Genomic DNA, 15920 nt, shown 5'->3' on the forward strand with positions numbered 1-15920 from the left:
GTGGTGAATGGTCGTATGAGCAGCTGGTGTGTATCACAAGTCCTGGTGATGTGACCACTGACACCAGCTACACAATCTCTGAGGAGTATTGATAATGGCCGTGGTCAAGACGAGGAAGGTATTGGCAAACTACTTCTGTAGAACAATTTGCCAAGAACAATCATGGTCATGGATAGAGAAAAGAGTAAGAACAACAATTTGAACAGGGTCTTCCCCACAGATTAAAAACAGAGGGAGAACCATGATCGCACATGTCATACAAAAAGACGCAGCACATAATGAATGAATAAATGCAGAACATTGGTGAGACTAAATCTAGACTGCAGTGTACTGCTCTGTGCTAAGCAGCTTAAGAAAACAAAGGAATTGTTCTTGGAAGGTGTATTCTACAGCTAACCAGAACATTGGCTGGTCTCTATGGCTTAAGTTGTAACAAGATATTATATAAATTAGTCATTTATTTTGTAGAATGTGGAAATTAATGGATAAATTGATTGAGATTTGTAAGATTTTGAAAGGAATTGGAGAGAAGCATTTCTTGTTCCTTCTTAGTACCCTTTTCCCTCCCCATCCCCTCCCCAAAGGAGACTGGAATAATGAATATGATGTTATCAGAGCAGGACCATTCAGAAAGGGGTGGTCAGTGGAAATTTTCTCTCTCAAAATTTAAATCTGTATTTTTTTTTCAGACAAGTATATGTGGAGAGGTGGGGCCAAGGTGGATATTGAGGTTTTTTTAGGCAACCCCTTGGAATTGAGGATTGCTTGTTTCCATTTCTGAGCTGGATAAGGTCTCCAACGTGGGACCTGAAGACTTTTCCACAGGTGATGAAGTAGATGCTTAAGGAGGCAGATGGCTGTTAGTGTTGGTATTATGCCCTTTCTTCTAGGGCCTTTACACTCTTGTGTGCTTCTGATGAAGAGGTTCAGGTTCTCAGGGGTATCACAGAGCTCTTTCTTCATCTAGATTGGTCATGGACCAAGGATTCACCAAGGTGGTGAGGGTTCATATTTCTTCAAGGAGATTTTAAGAGTGTCCTTGAACCATTTTCTCTGTCCACCTGATAGTTTCTTGTGGCAGAACCTGGAGCAGTGCTTCTGTTTCAGGAGAGCGTTATCAGGCTTGTGAACGGCATGGTCAACCCATTGGAATGAACTGTTTAATTATCTCCATGATATGGGGAACGTTGCCTTGAGGTGCTTTGTAGTCCATACCTACAGGTGTAAGGAAGGGTAGGAACCGGGTCAGGTCACAGATCCCTCAGTGGGTGAGCATCTGGGGGACAGTGACCACTGCTCCCTGGCCTTTATTATTATCATGGAAAAGGATAGAATCAAAGAGAACAGGAAAATTTTTAATTGGGGAAAGGCAACTTATGAGGCTATAAGGCTAGAACTTGCAGGTGTGAATTGGGATGATGTTTTTGCAGGGAAATGTACTATGGACATGTGGTCGATGTTTAGAGATCTCTTGCAGGATGTAAGGGATAAATTTGTCCCGGTGAGGAAGATAAAGAATGGTAGGGTGAAGGAACCATGGGTGACAAGTGAGGTGGAAAATCTAGTCAGGTGGAAGAAGGCACCATACAGAGGTTTAGGAAGCAAGGATCAGATGGGTCTATTGAGGAATATAGGGAAACAAGAAAGGAGCTTAAGAAGGGGCTGAGAAGAGCAAGAAGGGGGCATGAAAAGGCCTTGGTGAGTAGGGTAAAGGAAAACTCCAAGGCATTCTTCAATTATGTGAAGAAAAAAAGGATGACAGGAGTGAAGGTAGGACCGATTAGAGATAGAGGTGGGAAGATTGCCTGGAGGCTGTGGAAGTGAGCGAGATCCTCAATGATTACTTCTCTTCGGTATTCACCAATGAGAGGGAACTTGATGATGGTGAGGACAATATGAGTGAGGTTGATGTTCTGGAGCATGTTGATATTAAGGGAGAGGAGGTGTTGGAGTTGTTAAAATACATTAGGACAGATAAGTCTCCGGGGCATGATGGAATATTCCCCAGGCTGCTTCACGAGGCGAGAGAAGAGATTGCTGAGCCTCTGGCTAGGATCTTTATGTCTTCATTGTCCACGGGAATGGTACCGGAGGATTGGAGGGAGGCGAATGTTGTTCCCTTGTTCAAAAAAGGTAGTAGGGATAGTCCGGGTAATTATAGACCAGTGAGCCTTATGTCTGTTGGAAGCTGTTGGAAAAGATTCTTAGAGATAGGATCTATAGGCATTTAGAGAATTATGGTCTGATCAGTGACAGATGAATGGCTTTGTGAAGGGCAGATCGTGTCTAACAAGCCTGATAGAGTTCTTTGAGGAGGTGACCAGGCATATAGATGAGGGTAGTGCAGTGGATGTGATCTATATGGATTTTAGTAAGGCATTTGACAAGGTTTCACACGGTAGGCTTATTCAGAAAGTTAGAAGGCATGGGATCCAGGGAAGTTTGGCCAGGTGGATTCAGAATTGGCTTGCCTGCAGAAGGAAGAGGGTGGTGGTGGAGGGAGTACATTCAGATTGGAGGATTGTGACTAGTGGTGTCCCACAAGGATCTGTTCTGGGACCTCTACCTTTCGTAATTTTTATTAACGACCTGGATGTTGGGGTAGAAGGGTGGGTTGGCAAGTTTGCAGACGACACAAAGGTTGGTGGTGTTGTAGATAGTGTAGAGGATTGTCAAAGATTGCAGAGAGACATTGATAGGATGCAGAAGTGGGCTGAGAAGTGGCAGATGGAGTTCAACCCGGAGAAGTGTGAGGTGGTACACTTTGGAAGGACAAACGCCAAGGCAGAGTACAAAGTAAATGGCAGGTTACTTGGTAGTGTGGAGGAGCAGAGGGATCTCGGGGTACATGTCCACAGATCCCTGAAAGTTGCCTCACAGGTGGATAGGGTAGTTAAGAAAGCTTATGGGGTGTTAGCTTTCATAAGTTGAAGGATAGAGTTTAAGAGTCGCGATGTAATGATGCAGCTCTATAAAACTCTGGTTAGGCCACACTTGGAGTACTGTGTCCAGTTCTGGTCATCTCACTATAGGAAGGATGTGGAAGCATTGGAAAGGGTACAGAGGAGATTTACCAGGATGCTGCCTGGTTTAGAAAGCATGCATTATGATCAGAGATTAAGGGAGCTAGGGCTTTACTCTTTAGAGAGAAGGAAGATGAGAGGAGACATGATAGATGTGTACAAGATAATAAGAGGAATAGATAGAGTGGATAGCCAGCGCCTCTTCCCCAGGGCACCACTGCTCAATACAAGAGGACATGGCTTTAAGGTAAGGGGTGGGAAGTTCAAGGGGGATATTAGAGGAAGGTTTTTTATTCAGAGAGTGGTTGGTGCGTGGAATGCACTGCCTGAATCAGTGGTGGAGGCAGATACACTAGTGAAGTTTAAGAGACGACTAGACAGGTATATGGAGGAATCTAAGGTGGGGGCTTATATGGGAGGCAGGGTTTGAGGGTCGGCACAACATTGTGGGCCGAAGGGCCTGTACTGTGCTGTACTATTCTATGTTCTATGTTCTATCACAGATTTGTGGCAGGTTTGATAGCAAAGGGCGCCTGAGCTCATGGTGTTAATGGAGGTGGAGTACAGGACATTGGATAATATATCAATTCTGACAATGCAAACTAGTGGTTTAAGCAGTCATCCAGCAACCCAAGAATACTTTTCTCCCTTGAGAAACCTTCCAATTTTAAACAAAGTTGTGATAAAAGAAAGAAGAAATGAATTTATTTAGCATTCTTTCACAATGCTAGGACATTCCAAGGCTCTTTACAGTTGATGAAGATTGATTTATCATATTGAAAATGCAACAACCAATTTGTGTACAAATGATGACTTAGAATTGAATACAGTCTAGGTCAACCAGAGATGCATCCCCTGCTCTTCTTGAAAAGGGGATCTTTGGGCCCAAGTGAGAGTAGCCTATGTTTTACATCACATCAAAAGATGGCACTTATGGTAGAGTAGCACGAGCTCACTGCTCTACTGAAAAAGTCAGTATCAGCTTTATTATCGTAGACATATGTCATGAAATGTGTTGTTTTGTGGCAACAGTACAGTGCAAGACAAAAATTACTTAAGTTACAATAAATAAATAGTGTAAAAGAGGAACAGGGAGGACCATGGAATCTGACAGCGGAGGGGAAGAAGTTGTTCCTAAAACATTGAGTGTGGGTCTTCAGGCCCCTGTACCACCTTCCCTATCTACCTGTGTTGTTACTTCCAGAAAGCTATGGACCTGAACCCCCGATTCCCTTTGTTCATCAACATACCTTAGCACCCTAAGTCGCTGTACATGTCCTCCTTATTCAAGTTTAATTGTCATTTGATCAGACACGAACACTCATGAATACGAATAAACGAGACAGTGTTACAAAAACACATCACCAACAGTTTCACACAATACAGCAGACTGAAGATCACAATCGTGGAATGGAAGAGTCACAGCTTTAGGCCCAGTTCTCGCAGAGGAAAGACAACAAACCCATATCGAATATCAGTAAAATACAATCACCCAGGATATGCATTTATTGTGTCTAGACCTCCCCCTGCCCCAGTGACTGCTAGGCAACACTGTGGCTTGAAGCCCTGTCCTTGCATATACAAACGCGTATTGAATATTAGCAAAAACACAAGTATAGTCCAGATCCCTCAGTCCATTTGAAGCCTTCAGTTGACCAAACTGCACTATGCTGCCCCCGGTGGCTGTAAAGCAGGCAACCCCACGGCTAGAGGCCCCGTGTCCATTGAGTGCAGCCAAAGAAATCTGCGGTCGGCTACAACAGAGCTTGACTTCTGCCAAGCGAAACCCTCGGATGGCAGCATTGACTCCATTCTGGACACCATGCCACACCGCCTGTGTGCCTCACCTCACACTTATTGGGATTAAATTCCATCTGCCAATGCTCTGTCCAACTTTGCATCTAATCTAAATATTGCTGTAGATTGAAATGGCATTGGTTGCTATCCACAACAATACCAACTTTCATATCTGCAGACTTATGAATCATACCTTCTGAATTCACATCTAACCCATTTGTATATATATCACAATTTTGTCCAATTAGCCAGTTTACCTTGGATCCCATGTGCCTTAACATTCTGGAGCAGCCTACTACATGGGATTTTGTCAAATGCCTTACTAAAGTCCATCTGGACAAGGTTTACAACCTGCATTTATTGGTCTTTTTAGTTACCTCCTCTATAAAAACTCAGTCAAATTAGTGAGACAAGATCTCCCATCCACACAGAATCAGGAATCTTATCCCTGATCAGCCCCTGCCTTAATTTACCCCAATATTTTCCCTATTCACCTGCCTGTAGTTACCTGGATTATTCCTGCTGCCTGCTTAAATAAAGGCACAGCATTAACAATCCAATCATCTGGCACCTTACCAGTGGCTAATGAAGGTTCAAAACACCCTGTCTACGGCTCCAGCTATCTTCACCCTTGCTTCCTGTAGAAACCTGGGGTGGATCCATCCAGCCCTAGGGATCAATCCTAATGGGTCCCATAACATCTAATTAGGTTAGATCTGATTCAACTTTATTGTCATTGTGCCGAGTACAGATACAAAGCCAATGAAATGCATTTAGCATCTGACCAGAAATGCAAAGAATAGTGTTAGTTCCAAAATAACTGTGAATAAAAAAAGTGCTACAGCACACAAATATAGAAGTACTGAGACACTACAGTATGGATGCAATACTGCTTAGCACTGTGATGAGACCACCAACTTCTTAATACTGACCTGTTCAAGATTATCCACATACCTGTCCCTGAACTCAGTATCTTCCATGTCCTTATCCTGATGTGAAATATTCATTCAGGACCTCACCTATGTTCCCTGGCTCAACTGATTACTATGTACTTTGGTTACTCTTTGGTCTCTTTTCTGGCCCTCCTCTTGTTCTATAAAAGTTTTGAAAAGCATTCTCAGTATATTAGTGGTGTTACTCACAAATGGTACACTTGCACTCTGGTTAAAATGCTTATATTATGAATTGAATGATCTTTATTGTCATTATACATAGGTACAATGAAACTCTGTTTGGCTTCCTCTCAGGCAATTAAATAAAGCAGTAGATAAAAACAAGACAGTAATAGAAAAACAGTATTAAATAGATAAGTAGCAGAAAATAAGTTTCAGCAGCACCAGAATATCACAGTGATGCACAAAGTGCCATTAGTGCAAGTACTTGAGTGCTTGTGTGTGCACGTGTGTGCTCACAGTTTCAGTCATTGTTCAGTGGGAGTGGTGTGATGGAGGCCACAGCTCTGGGATAGAAGCTGTTCCTCAGTCTATTTGTTCTGGTGTTTAGTGTCCTGAACCTTTTGCTGGATGGCAGCGGGTCAAACAGGGAGTGGCCGGGGTGTGTGGTGTCTCTGGTTATGCTGATTGCTTTCCTCCTGAGTCTGCTGGAGTAGATAGTGTTCAGTCCTGGGAGCTCCATCCTGACAATCCGCTGGGCCGTCTTCACCACGCGATGCAGGTCTTGTCGCTCAGCGGCTGTGCAGCTGGCATACCACACTGTGACACTATTGGTCAGGATGGTTTCAATTGTGCTTCTGTAGAAGTTAAGCTGCAGCTTTTGTGGGAGTTTGGCCAGTTTCAGCTTTCTGAGGAAGAAGAGCCTTTGTTGTGCCTTTTTTACAAGCAGTGAGGTGTTGGGGGTCCATGTCAGCTGTTTTGACAACATAACTCCAAGGAACTTTAGGTTTTCCACACTTTCCACTACCTCTCCATGTACGTGGGGGGGGGGGTGTACTCTGTCCTTTGATCTCCTGAAGTCAGTGATCATCTCTTTTGTTTTAGAAGTGTTAAGGACCAGGTCGTGGTCCTTAAACCACTCCGTCAGATGATCCACCTCAAGCCTGTAGGCTGTTTCATCCTCCTCCGAGATCAGGCCAACCACTGTGGTATCGTCTGCAAATTTAATTATGGAGTTGGAGGTGTAGATGGGGATGCAGTCATGTGTGAAGAGTGTGTAGAGCATAGGGCTTAGCACACAGCCTCGCGGGGTGCCTATTTTTACAATGAGGGTGGTGGAGGTGTGCTGACCAATTCTGACTTGCTGCGGTCGGTCTGTGAGAAAGTCCATGACCCATGAGCACAGGGAGGAACCAAGGCCAAGAGTGTTCAGTTGGCTGACCAGTTTATGGGGGATGACTGTATTAAATGCAGAACTGAAGTCCACAAATAACATCCTCACATAAGTGTTCAGTTCCTCTAAATGAGTCAGAGCAATATGGAGGGCCGTTGTGATTGCTAAATCATGCTTGATAAATCCATTTTCAACTAGTCAATTGAAATGTGAATATATCAAGGGTTGCCTGATCACACTGGTTTATAGAAGATTTTGCAATCAATAATATGCATACAAATTTTATCAAAAACTTGAGGGGGAAAAAAAAATTCTTAAAACCAAAAGCACAAGACGACAACACATAGCAAAATCAGGCCATTCAGCCCATGAGGTCAGCTCTGCCATTTTATTATGGCTGATTTATTTTCCCACTCAATCCCATTCTCCTGTCTTCTCTCCATGACCTTTGACACCCTTACTAATCAAGAACCTGTCATCCTTCGATTTAAATATACCCAAGACATCCTTTGGGACACACACTTGGGATATTGTATACAGGTTCGGTCTCCCTACCTATGAAAGAATATGCCTGCAATAAAGGTTCACCAGACTGATTTCTGAGATGAGGAGTTTGTGATCTCCTTGAACTTATAAAGTTCCTGTTCCTTTTTAGGGTAAACACACAGATAATGTTTCCCCTGGGTGATGCGTCTTGGATCTGTGGTCAGAATCTTGAAATGAGAAGTTAGCAATTCAGGACTGAGGTGTGAGAATATTGCATCACCCAGAGTACAGTGAATCTGCAGCATTCTACCAAAGTGTGTTGTGGAATATCAGTTGCTGAGTATTGTCAAAGAGAGATAGAAGGTTTTTGAATTTTAATGTATCAAGGTATATAGGGTTATCGTCGGAAAAAGATGCTAAGTCAAAAGATTTAGCCATGATCTCATTGAATGAAGGGAAAGATCCTAGGTTCACAAGGACTTCCAGGACTGAACGGATTAGTATAGTATATGAGGAGTATTTGATGTTTCTGTGCCTGTACTCAGTGGAGTTCATAAGGGTGAGGAGAGTTTCATTACAAGATAGTGAAAAGCCTGGATAGAGTGGACGTGGAGGTGACATTTCCATTAGTCTGTGATCTGGTGGCACAGCCTCAAATAAAGGGACGTCCCTTTAAAACTGAGATGAGGCATTTCTTTAGCCAAAGGATGGTGGATTTGTGGCCAAAGAAGGGAATGGAGACCAAGAGATTGGGTGTATGGAAGGCAGAGATTGACGGATTCTTGATTTGTGAAGAGGTTAAAGGTTACAGGGAAAAAGCAGGAAAATCTGGTTAAAAGAGCCATGATTAAATGGCAGAGCAGATTCAAACAGCCAAATGGCATGTCTTATGGTCTAAAACAGTTTTCATTACAATTTCTTCTTGAATTGCTGATTGTGTCCAAGCAAAAAAAAAAGACCTGAGAGTCTGTAATGGATTATCTAGGAGGAAACTTCAGCTTCCCAGGGAAACTACGGTGCTGTTTCACCAATGAAACTATATTATCTATTTTATAACAGAGATCAAAGCTAATTCACAGGATAGTAACTTCATCCAACTGAGTACAGTGTTGTTACGTAGAAAGGTTGAAAACTACTATGCTGTTCACTTTCAGTTGCATCTTAGGCCAGATATAAATATTTCATGTGTATTGTGTGAGGCTTGAAACTGAGCTTAGGACTTGCCTGCTCAGATTTTGACCCCCTGACTACCACCTGCAGTATTAATTTGTGGAGTTTTTACAGATGATCACTGCAGATGTCCAAAGCGGAAGCTGCCAAAGTGGGCTACTGTTATGCTGCGGTTGTTTTTGTATATGGCTGACAGACCCAGGAAGCTGGTAGAAAAAGGATAGCGATTGGAAGATGCAAAGAATCGATGAGACGTACAGACTGGTTGAATAAAGCAGACAGCAATTTTGCTTAAATGATGAACACTAATTAATGGTGTACAAAGGGAAATTGGTATGTTGGTCCATGGAACACATGAAGATAATCAGGCTGGTACCACAAGGAATTAGGAAGGCACCTGTTGCACAGCTGTTGGAGGATGTTGGATATTTTGCTGCAGCTACATAGGACTTTGAGGATATGTCCAAGCTTAGATCTCCAGAATCTAGGTATGGGATGAAGGGATTATCTAATGAGGATAAGAAAGATTGTCCTTGGTTCACTGGAGTTTAGAAAAGTGAGATGTTACCTTCAGAATCCTGGCCCTGATAGGCCAGATGTCTATTGGCTTTCTCCTTTGTTTAGAGAATCAGGAACTAGTATCGCCAGAAGGATTTGCCCAGTTCTCTCTTCTCTTACTGTCCGTTAAGCCGCTGGCACTTAGAGCAGCAATGACTATCTTCCATCTCTGTCTGTCCTTGGCCATCTTCTCAATTGTGTCCCAAGTATGGTTCAGGGTCCTCATTTCTGCCTCTGTGGCATGACACCAAGTTGACTTTAGTCTCCTGCGTTTCTTCCGCTCTTTAAGGGCTGTCTTGATGATGGAGTTGGCCTCTCTTCCGATCACGTGCCCAATCCAACTCCAACATTTCCTTGTGTTGATTGCGGCCATGTCCTCTCGATGATACTGAAGGAGTAGGGTGTGGATGGAGATTTTTTTTGGCAAGAAAACAGGGAGGATCTTCTGGAGGCTCATGGGTTAGGGCAGGGATAATGAGTAACTTTATCATTCAGAGACAGGCCCATCTTTGGAATTCTCAACTCCATAGGTGTGTGGACATTTGGTCATTAGATATGAGCAAGACAGAATGATAGATTTTTGGACTACAATTGAGGGGCATAGAGGTTAGGCAAGAAAGAGGATAAAGTACAAAGCAGGCCAAGATTTTGATTGGCAGATCAGGTTGAACGAGTGTTACATAGAAAATAAGTGCAGGAGTAGGCCATTCGGCTCTTTGAGCCTGCACCACCATTCAGTATGATCATGGCTGATCATCCAACTCAGAACCCTGTACCAGCCTTCCCTCCGTACCCTCTGATCCCTTTAGCCACAAGGGCCATATCTAACTCCCTCTTAAATATAGCCAATGAACTGGCCTCAACTGTTTCCTGTGGCAGAGAATTCCACAGATTCACCACTCTCTGTGTGAGGAAGTTTTTCCTAATCTTGGTCCTAAAAGGCTTCCCCTTTATTCTCAAACTGTTACGACCTGTTCATACTCCTATTCCTTCAGTTCCTTTCCCATGCACTGGATTGAGCCTCTAGACTCTGCGGGGAAATTTCTGTTGACACTAGTTTTGGAATGTCCTGTAACTGTGACCTAGAAGATAGGGCCAAGGGGTATATTTCCCTTGAACCAAGTATGGAGTTAAATTCAATCCCATAACTCAAACACAATTATTGGATATTAGTTGATGGTGTTCAATATGACTTTGACCTAATCCTGTACCATCACTGAGCTGATCTTATTGCTGTTCCAGCTGTTTTCGGGTGTGTTTATTGAAGATCCAGTCTTTGTCAGAGATGTTGGCCTTTCATTTATGGACGTTACTGAAGAGGGTGAAAGCAGACAAGGAGCAGATAAACAAGCCTTTGCGCTGCACGCTTTCTGCAGACTGCTGGAGATCATCACACTGCGCCACCGCCTGACGGAAACTGCCTCTGAGGCTGCCCTTTTAGCTCAGTGAGTTCCTCTGATCTGTCCTCATCTCCTGAATGGAGTGACTTTACAATCTCTCTGTTCTTTATCTTTCCCATGATGTTCCCTTTCCCAAGCAGCAGACCTCATCCCAGGCTTCTATTCAAAGCCAAGCACGCATAAGTCACCATGAATTAAAGACGACCATTGTCAGGCTCGCCCAATGCTTTTTTTTCCCTTTTCTTCACTAAACTAGGCAACATTGGTAAGGTCGCATGGTTTTAAAAATCTCATCTTATTACTGAATGGTGTAAGAGAGGATTATCTTTTGTTGCTTAACCAGGTTAAAAAAAAAACTTAGTTAATAAGAAAGTCAAAAACTAATGTTTGAGCGTGTATTCTTCCTTCCTACGTACTGTCTTTATCATTAATTATCAACAGAATGGAAGCTCTCCTATATGTTCTTGCCTTGTTTTGAGATTACTTCACCCAGCAGCACATTAAGGGTGATTTATTTTTAAAACTGCTGCAATCAGATTGTTTACCTCTAAGTCTAAATAATTCTAACATTCCTCCTTTGACGTATTAGCCAGTGGTGTCGTGGCACCTGCACCGGACTTCAAGCCGAGTGGTGCCAGGTTCAAATCCGGCAGGCTCCTTGACTCCTAGCAACTCGGCCTCATAAAAACAGACAAGTGCTAAACAAATGGCAAGGTTGCCACCCAAAACAACAACAATAATTAACCTACCAACCAGTACGTCTTTGGACTGTGGGAGGAAACCCATATGGTCACAGGGAGAACATACAAACTCCTTATAAGAACTCAACTCCCTTGACACATATTATTGAACACTTTTTTTAAACATTGACTATATATATATATATCTACTAGTTATTATGATTGTAGTTTCATATCTCGTTAGAACTGAATAAATTGTACTGTAAATTCCACTTACTTAAAATTGACAGTTTCAAGATGATCCACTTCTATAGTACATCTGTGTTTTGCAGGTTATACAAGTCTGTTGCTGTGCAGATGGGCTTTGACGAGTTCCATCTCTATCTGCGGCCAGTGCAGTTTGAATTTGCAACTCACAAGGAGAAAGCTGACCAGCCACCTCCGGTCTTCATCACGAGTCTACTGGACGATGACAGTAGCATTGACAGGTAGTAGTCAACGTTGTGCTCACAGTCAAGGGAGCACCGTCGGTTTCTGTACATTTGTTAAGCTATTTGCCTTTTTCTTTGTCCTAACAACAAACAATTTTAAAAAAACTGCAGGTGCAGGAAACATGAAATAAAACAAACTCCTGAAAATACTCATCTGGTCAGACACCATCTGTGGAGAAAGTAACTACTTTTGTTAGAACACTTTTTTAATGCACTGCATGGTTGATGACTAAAGATGTTTCAGTTAGCTGTCAGATTTTTCTGCTATTTGGTGTGTCGAAGTTGCTTTGCCCACTAGAAGTAATCTAATTCGATGGAAAATATCAAAGTCAGTGAAAAAAGCCAAAGTCATTGCAAAAGAAAAGAAATTTCAGGGTGTATATTATATACTTCTCTCTGACATTAAATATACCTATTGAAAAGGTGGAGGCCAATGAGAAAATGCCAAAGTCAACAATAAAATCATTAAAACTGGCAAAAGTTCAACATAGATTTATTATAATGTATACAGTATACAACCTTGTGATTCGCCTCCTTGCAGGCAGCCACAAGAGAATGCCATAGAACCTGTTTTAAAAAAAAAGCCCCACACAACAAGACCATAAAACAGGCCTAAAAAAGAACAAATCGCGCAAAGTGAACAGATAACGCACAGAACATAAAACACCAAACAGCTGAATCCTCAAAAGTGAGTGTGCTGCCACGAGCTGCTGAGGCGAGTGAAGCGGGTCCAGGAGCCGACTGCTGTGGCTGCAGCCACCGAGTCACTCGGTTCAGCGCTGTGTCGACGGCTGCAGGCCACAGCCACCCATCCAGTTCTGCACTAGCGTCTCTTGATGCGGAAGATTCCCAGCCCTCTACTCCACCCACCCCGCGTACTTGATATATTCCACTGTTGTCAGTTGTCTACCGTCTCTTGAAAGTCTACCAAGTTCAGTGGTGACGCAGGCGGTGTTGCCACTGCACCAACCCAGTGACCGGGGTGGAGTTTGCACGTGACTGCTTGAATTCCCATCAGGTGCTCTGGTTTCCTCTAACAAGCTACAGACATCTTTGTGGGGTAATTGATGTAAGATACCCCTCGAGTTGCAGAGTGGTTAGAAACGTGAAACAAAGTAGGCTGTAGGCTAAGAGGGGGATTGGACTAATGGCATTCCTTTGATAGTCCAAAGGCTCGATGGGCTGAATGGCCTTGTGTCCTGGGAAAGCAATATAACATGAAAGTGGGCATTGCTCACCCTTCAGTTAGTAATGGACTTTAGAGGCACCTAGATGGCACCTAGGCACCTAAAGAGAAGGCGGCGCGATGTAGCGCGCAGCGGCCACTCCGGTAATGAATATCTGTTATTTGTCAAGTAGGATGCCGTGCACAATCCTGATTTGATGGAGACAGACGTGAGAAGCACGGAGGAACATCTGGCGAAACTTCTGAAATACCTGTTTCGCTGCCGCTGCTACTGTGTGATCCAGAATCTCCGGAGGGGAAGGCCCTGAATCCTCGGCTTTGCCTGTTGCTTGGCGGCCAGGGCGGGGTCGAAGCGCTCGGCAGAGATGGTGCTCGGTGTCGGAGGGCTGGTCGGAGGCTCGAAGTTTTCGGACGGACTCAGGGTCGGCTGTGGTTGGGTGCTTCCAGGGTGCTGCATCGGCAAGTTTGCGGCACTGGAGTTTCATGGCAGGAAGAGTTTTCTTCCTTCTACCGTCTGCGTGAGATGGTGGGGCTATTGGGACTTTAAGACTTTTTTTTTACCGTGCCCGTGGTCTGCTCTTTATCAAATTACGGTATTACTTTGCACTGTTGTAACTATATGTTATAATTATGTGGTTTTTGTCAGTTTTAGTCTTGGTCTGTCTTGTGTTTCTGTGATATCATACTGGAGGAACATTGTATCATTTCTTAATGCCTGTATTACTAAATGACAATAAACGAGGACTGAGTGTCCTCATAATCTAATCTAATCTAATTTTTCCTTCTTTCCTCCTTTCCAATTATTTTTCATCATTGTTTCTCCCTCCAAATCTACAAGTGTAGCTACTAAAATTGCTTTTTATCCTGGGAGAAAATTTAGAGGACATAATTCAAATGTGGAAGGATGTTAGAGTAAAGATTAAAATGGTTTACTTAATTTAATATGGAAGTTATTCCCTCCAGAACACTAAAATGTTTAAACATAGGGATTTAATAGCTAATGAAAGGTCCCTATAAAGGATCTCGATCCAAGTTGTCAACTGTCCATTTCCCTCTTTAGCTGAGTTCTTCCAGCTTTTTGTGTGCTGCTCTGAATTAATATCCTAGCTGTTTTTCAATCCACAGATATGCTCCCTCAAGCCTGCCATTAGCGATTCAGGAAGTAGATGAAAACCATATAGGAAAATTCAGTTTTCGCACAAAGGAAGCAGTTCTTCAGGTGAGCGTCTTGTTTAGTGGGGAATATCATATAGGTAAAGAATCAGCCTCAGTTTTATTTATTTATTTACTTATTGTGATACTGCTCAGATAGGCTTTTCTAACCCTTCAAGCCACGCTGCCTAGCACCCCATGAATAACCCCAGCCTAATCAGTGTACAATTTACAACGACCAATTAACCCACTAACCGATATGCCTTTGGACTGTGGGAGGAAACCAGAGCACCCGGAGGAAACTCACGTGGTCACGGGGAGAATGTACCAAACTCCTTACAGACTGCGGCTGCCCAGTGGACTGGAACAAACAAACAAGGTGCTGGGAGTCCAAGTAACACGCAAAAAGAGTGCTGGAGGAACTTAGCTGGAATAGAAAAAGTGTAAGATGCAGGGTCTGTAGAGTCAGAGTATACAGTTAGACTGTTCAGCATGTATCCAGAAATAGCTTGAATAGTCATTAAAGCAGATTTAAAATATACTAAATGTTGCTTCTGATGTTCTTTCGGACAGCGAAGTGCTGACTTTCCATTGCATACTGGATAATTAAATAAAGTCATAAAATCTCACTTTCACTCGACAGATGCATCGCATCTTTGACCTCTGCTTTTGAAAAAAATTTTTTTGTCCTAGTGGGAATACCATTAAAAGCTGGCATTTGTCAATCATTTGAGTATTTTTGGAAAGGGCTTAACAAAATACGGAGGGGGTGGATAACCTTTCAACTACGTGACCAGTGAATAAGATTGAACTTGGTCAAATTTGTTTGTGCTTGTTTTAACTAAACTTGCATGAGGCAATGAAGTTGTAAAAAAAAACACAATACCTTACAGATGGAATAAATCTTGGATTTATTGTTTCTCCAATAATTGACTTAGAGTTTTAGGGGAAAAGCTAAATGTTCTTTAATCCCAAAAAGTGCAATCCTTGATACAATAGAACTTAAACTGGAATAAAGGGAATTATAGAGGCATGAGAGAGGAGCTTGCCCAGGTGGATTGGAGGGGGTTACTGGCAGGGGTGATGACAGAACAGAGATGGCTGAAGTTTCTGGGAATAGCTCACAAGGCACAGGACAGATATGTCCCACAGAAGAAGTTGTTCTCAAATGGCAGGTCTGGGCAACCGTGCCTGACGAGGACCACATAAAAGCCAAGGAAAGGGCATATAAGGTAACAAAAGTGAGTGGGAAGTTGAATGATTGGGAAGCTTTTAAAATCCAATAAAAGGCAACTAAAAATACTATAAGAAGGGAAAAGATGAAATATGAGGGCACACTAGCCAATAATATAAAGCAGGATACTAAATGTTTTTTTAATGTTGTATAAAGAATAAGACGGAGGTGAAAGTAGATATTGAACCACTGGAAAATGATGCTGGTGAGGTAGTAATGGAGATGAACTGAATGGGTACTTTGCATCTGTCTTCACTGTGGAAGACACTAGCAGTGTGCCAAAGGTCCGTGAGTGTCAGGGAGCAGGAGTGAGTGCCATTGCTATTACAAAGGAAAAAGTGCTAGGCAAACTGAAAGGTATTAAGGTGGATAAGTCACCTGGGCCAGATGGTCTACATCTCAGAGTCCTGAAAGAGGTTGCTGAAAAGATAATGGATACATTGGTCATGATCATTCA

The 15920-nt window shown here is 42.9% G+C and overlaps 1 protein-coding gene across 8 annotated transcripts in view; it reads left to right on the forward strand.

Annotated features, from left to right (window-relative positions):
• Positions 1-15920, forward strand: part of LOC140189907 (uncharacterized) — a 209854-nt gene that overhangs the window by 71436 nt on the left and 122498 nt on the right. For all 8 annotated transcript variants that reach the window (XM_072246261.1, XM_072246273.1, XM_072246282.1 and 5 more), the window contains exons 21-23: positions 10563-10765; positions 11733-11888; positions 14203-14296. In XM_072246261.1, coding sequence (XP_072102362.1) covers positions 10563-10765; positions 11733-11888; positions 14203-14296 — 453 coding nt within the window. The remainder of the gene's footprint in view (positions 1-10562; positions 10766-11732; positions 11889-14202; positions 14297-15920) is intronic.

The sequence above is a fragment of the Mobula birostris genome, chromosome 2, assembly GCF_030028105.1.
Source record: "Mobula birostris isolate sMobBir1 chromosome 2, sMobBir1.hap1, whole genome shotgun sequence".
Taxonomy (NCBI): Eukaryota; Metazoa; Chordata; class Chondrichthyes; order Myliobatiformes; family Myliobatidae; genus Mobula; species Mobula birostris.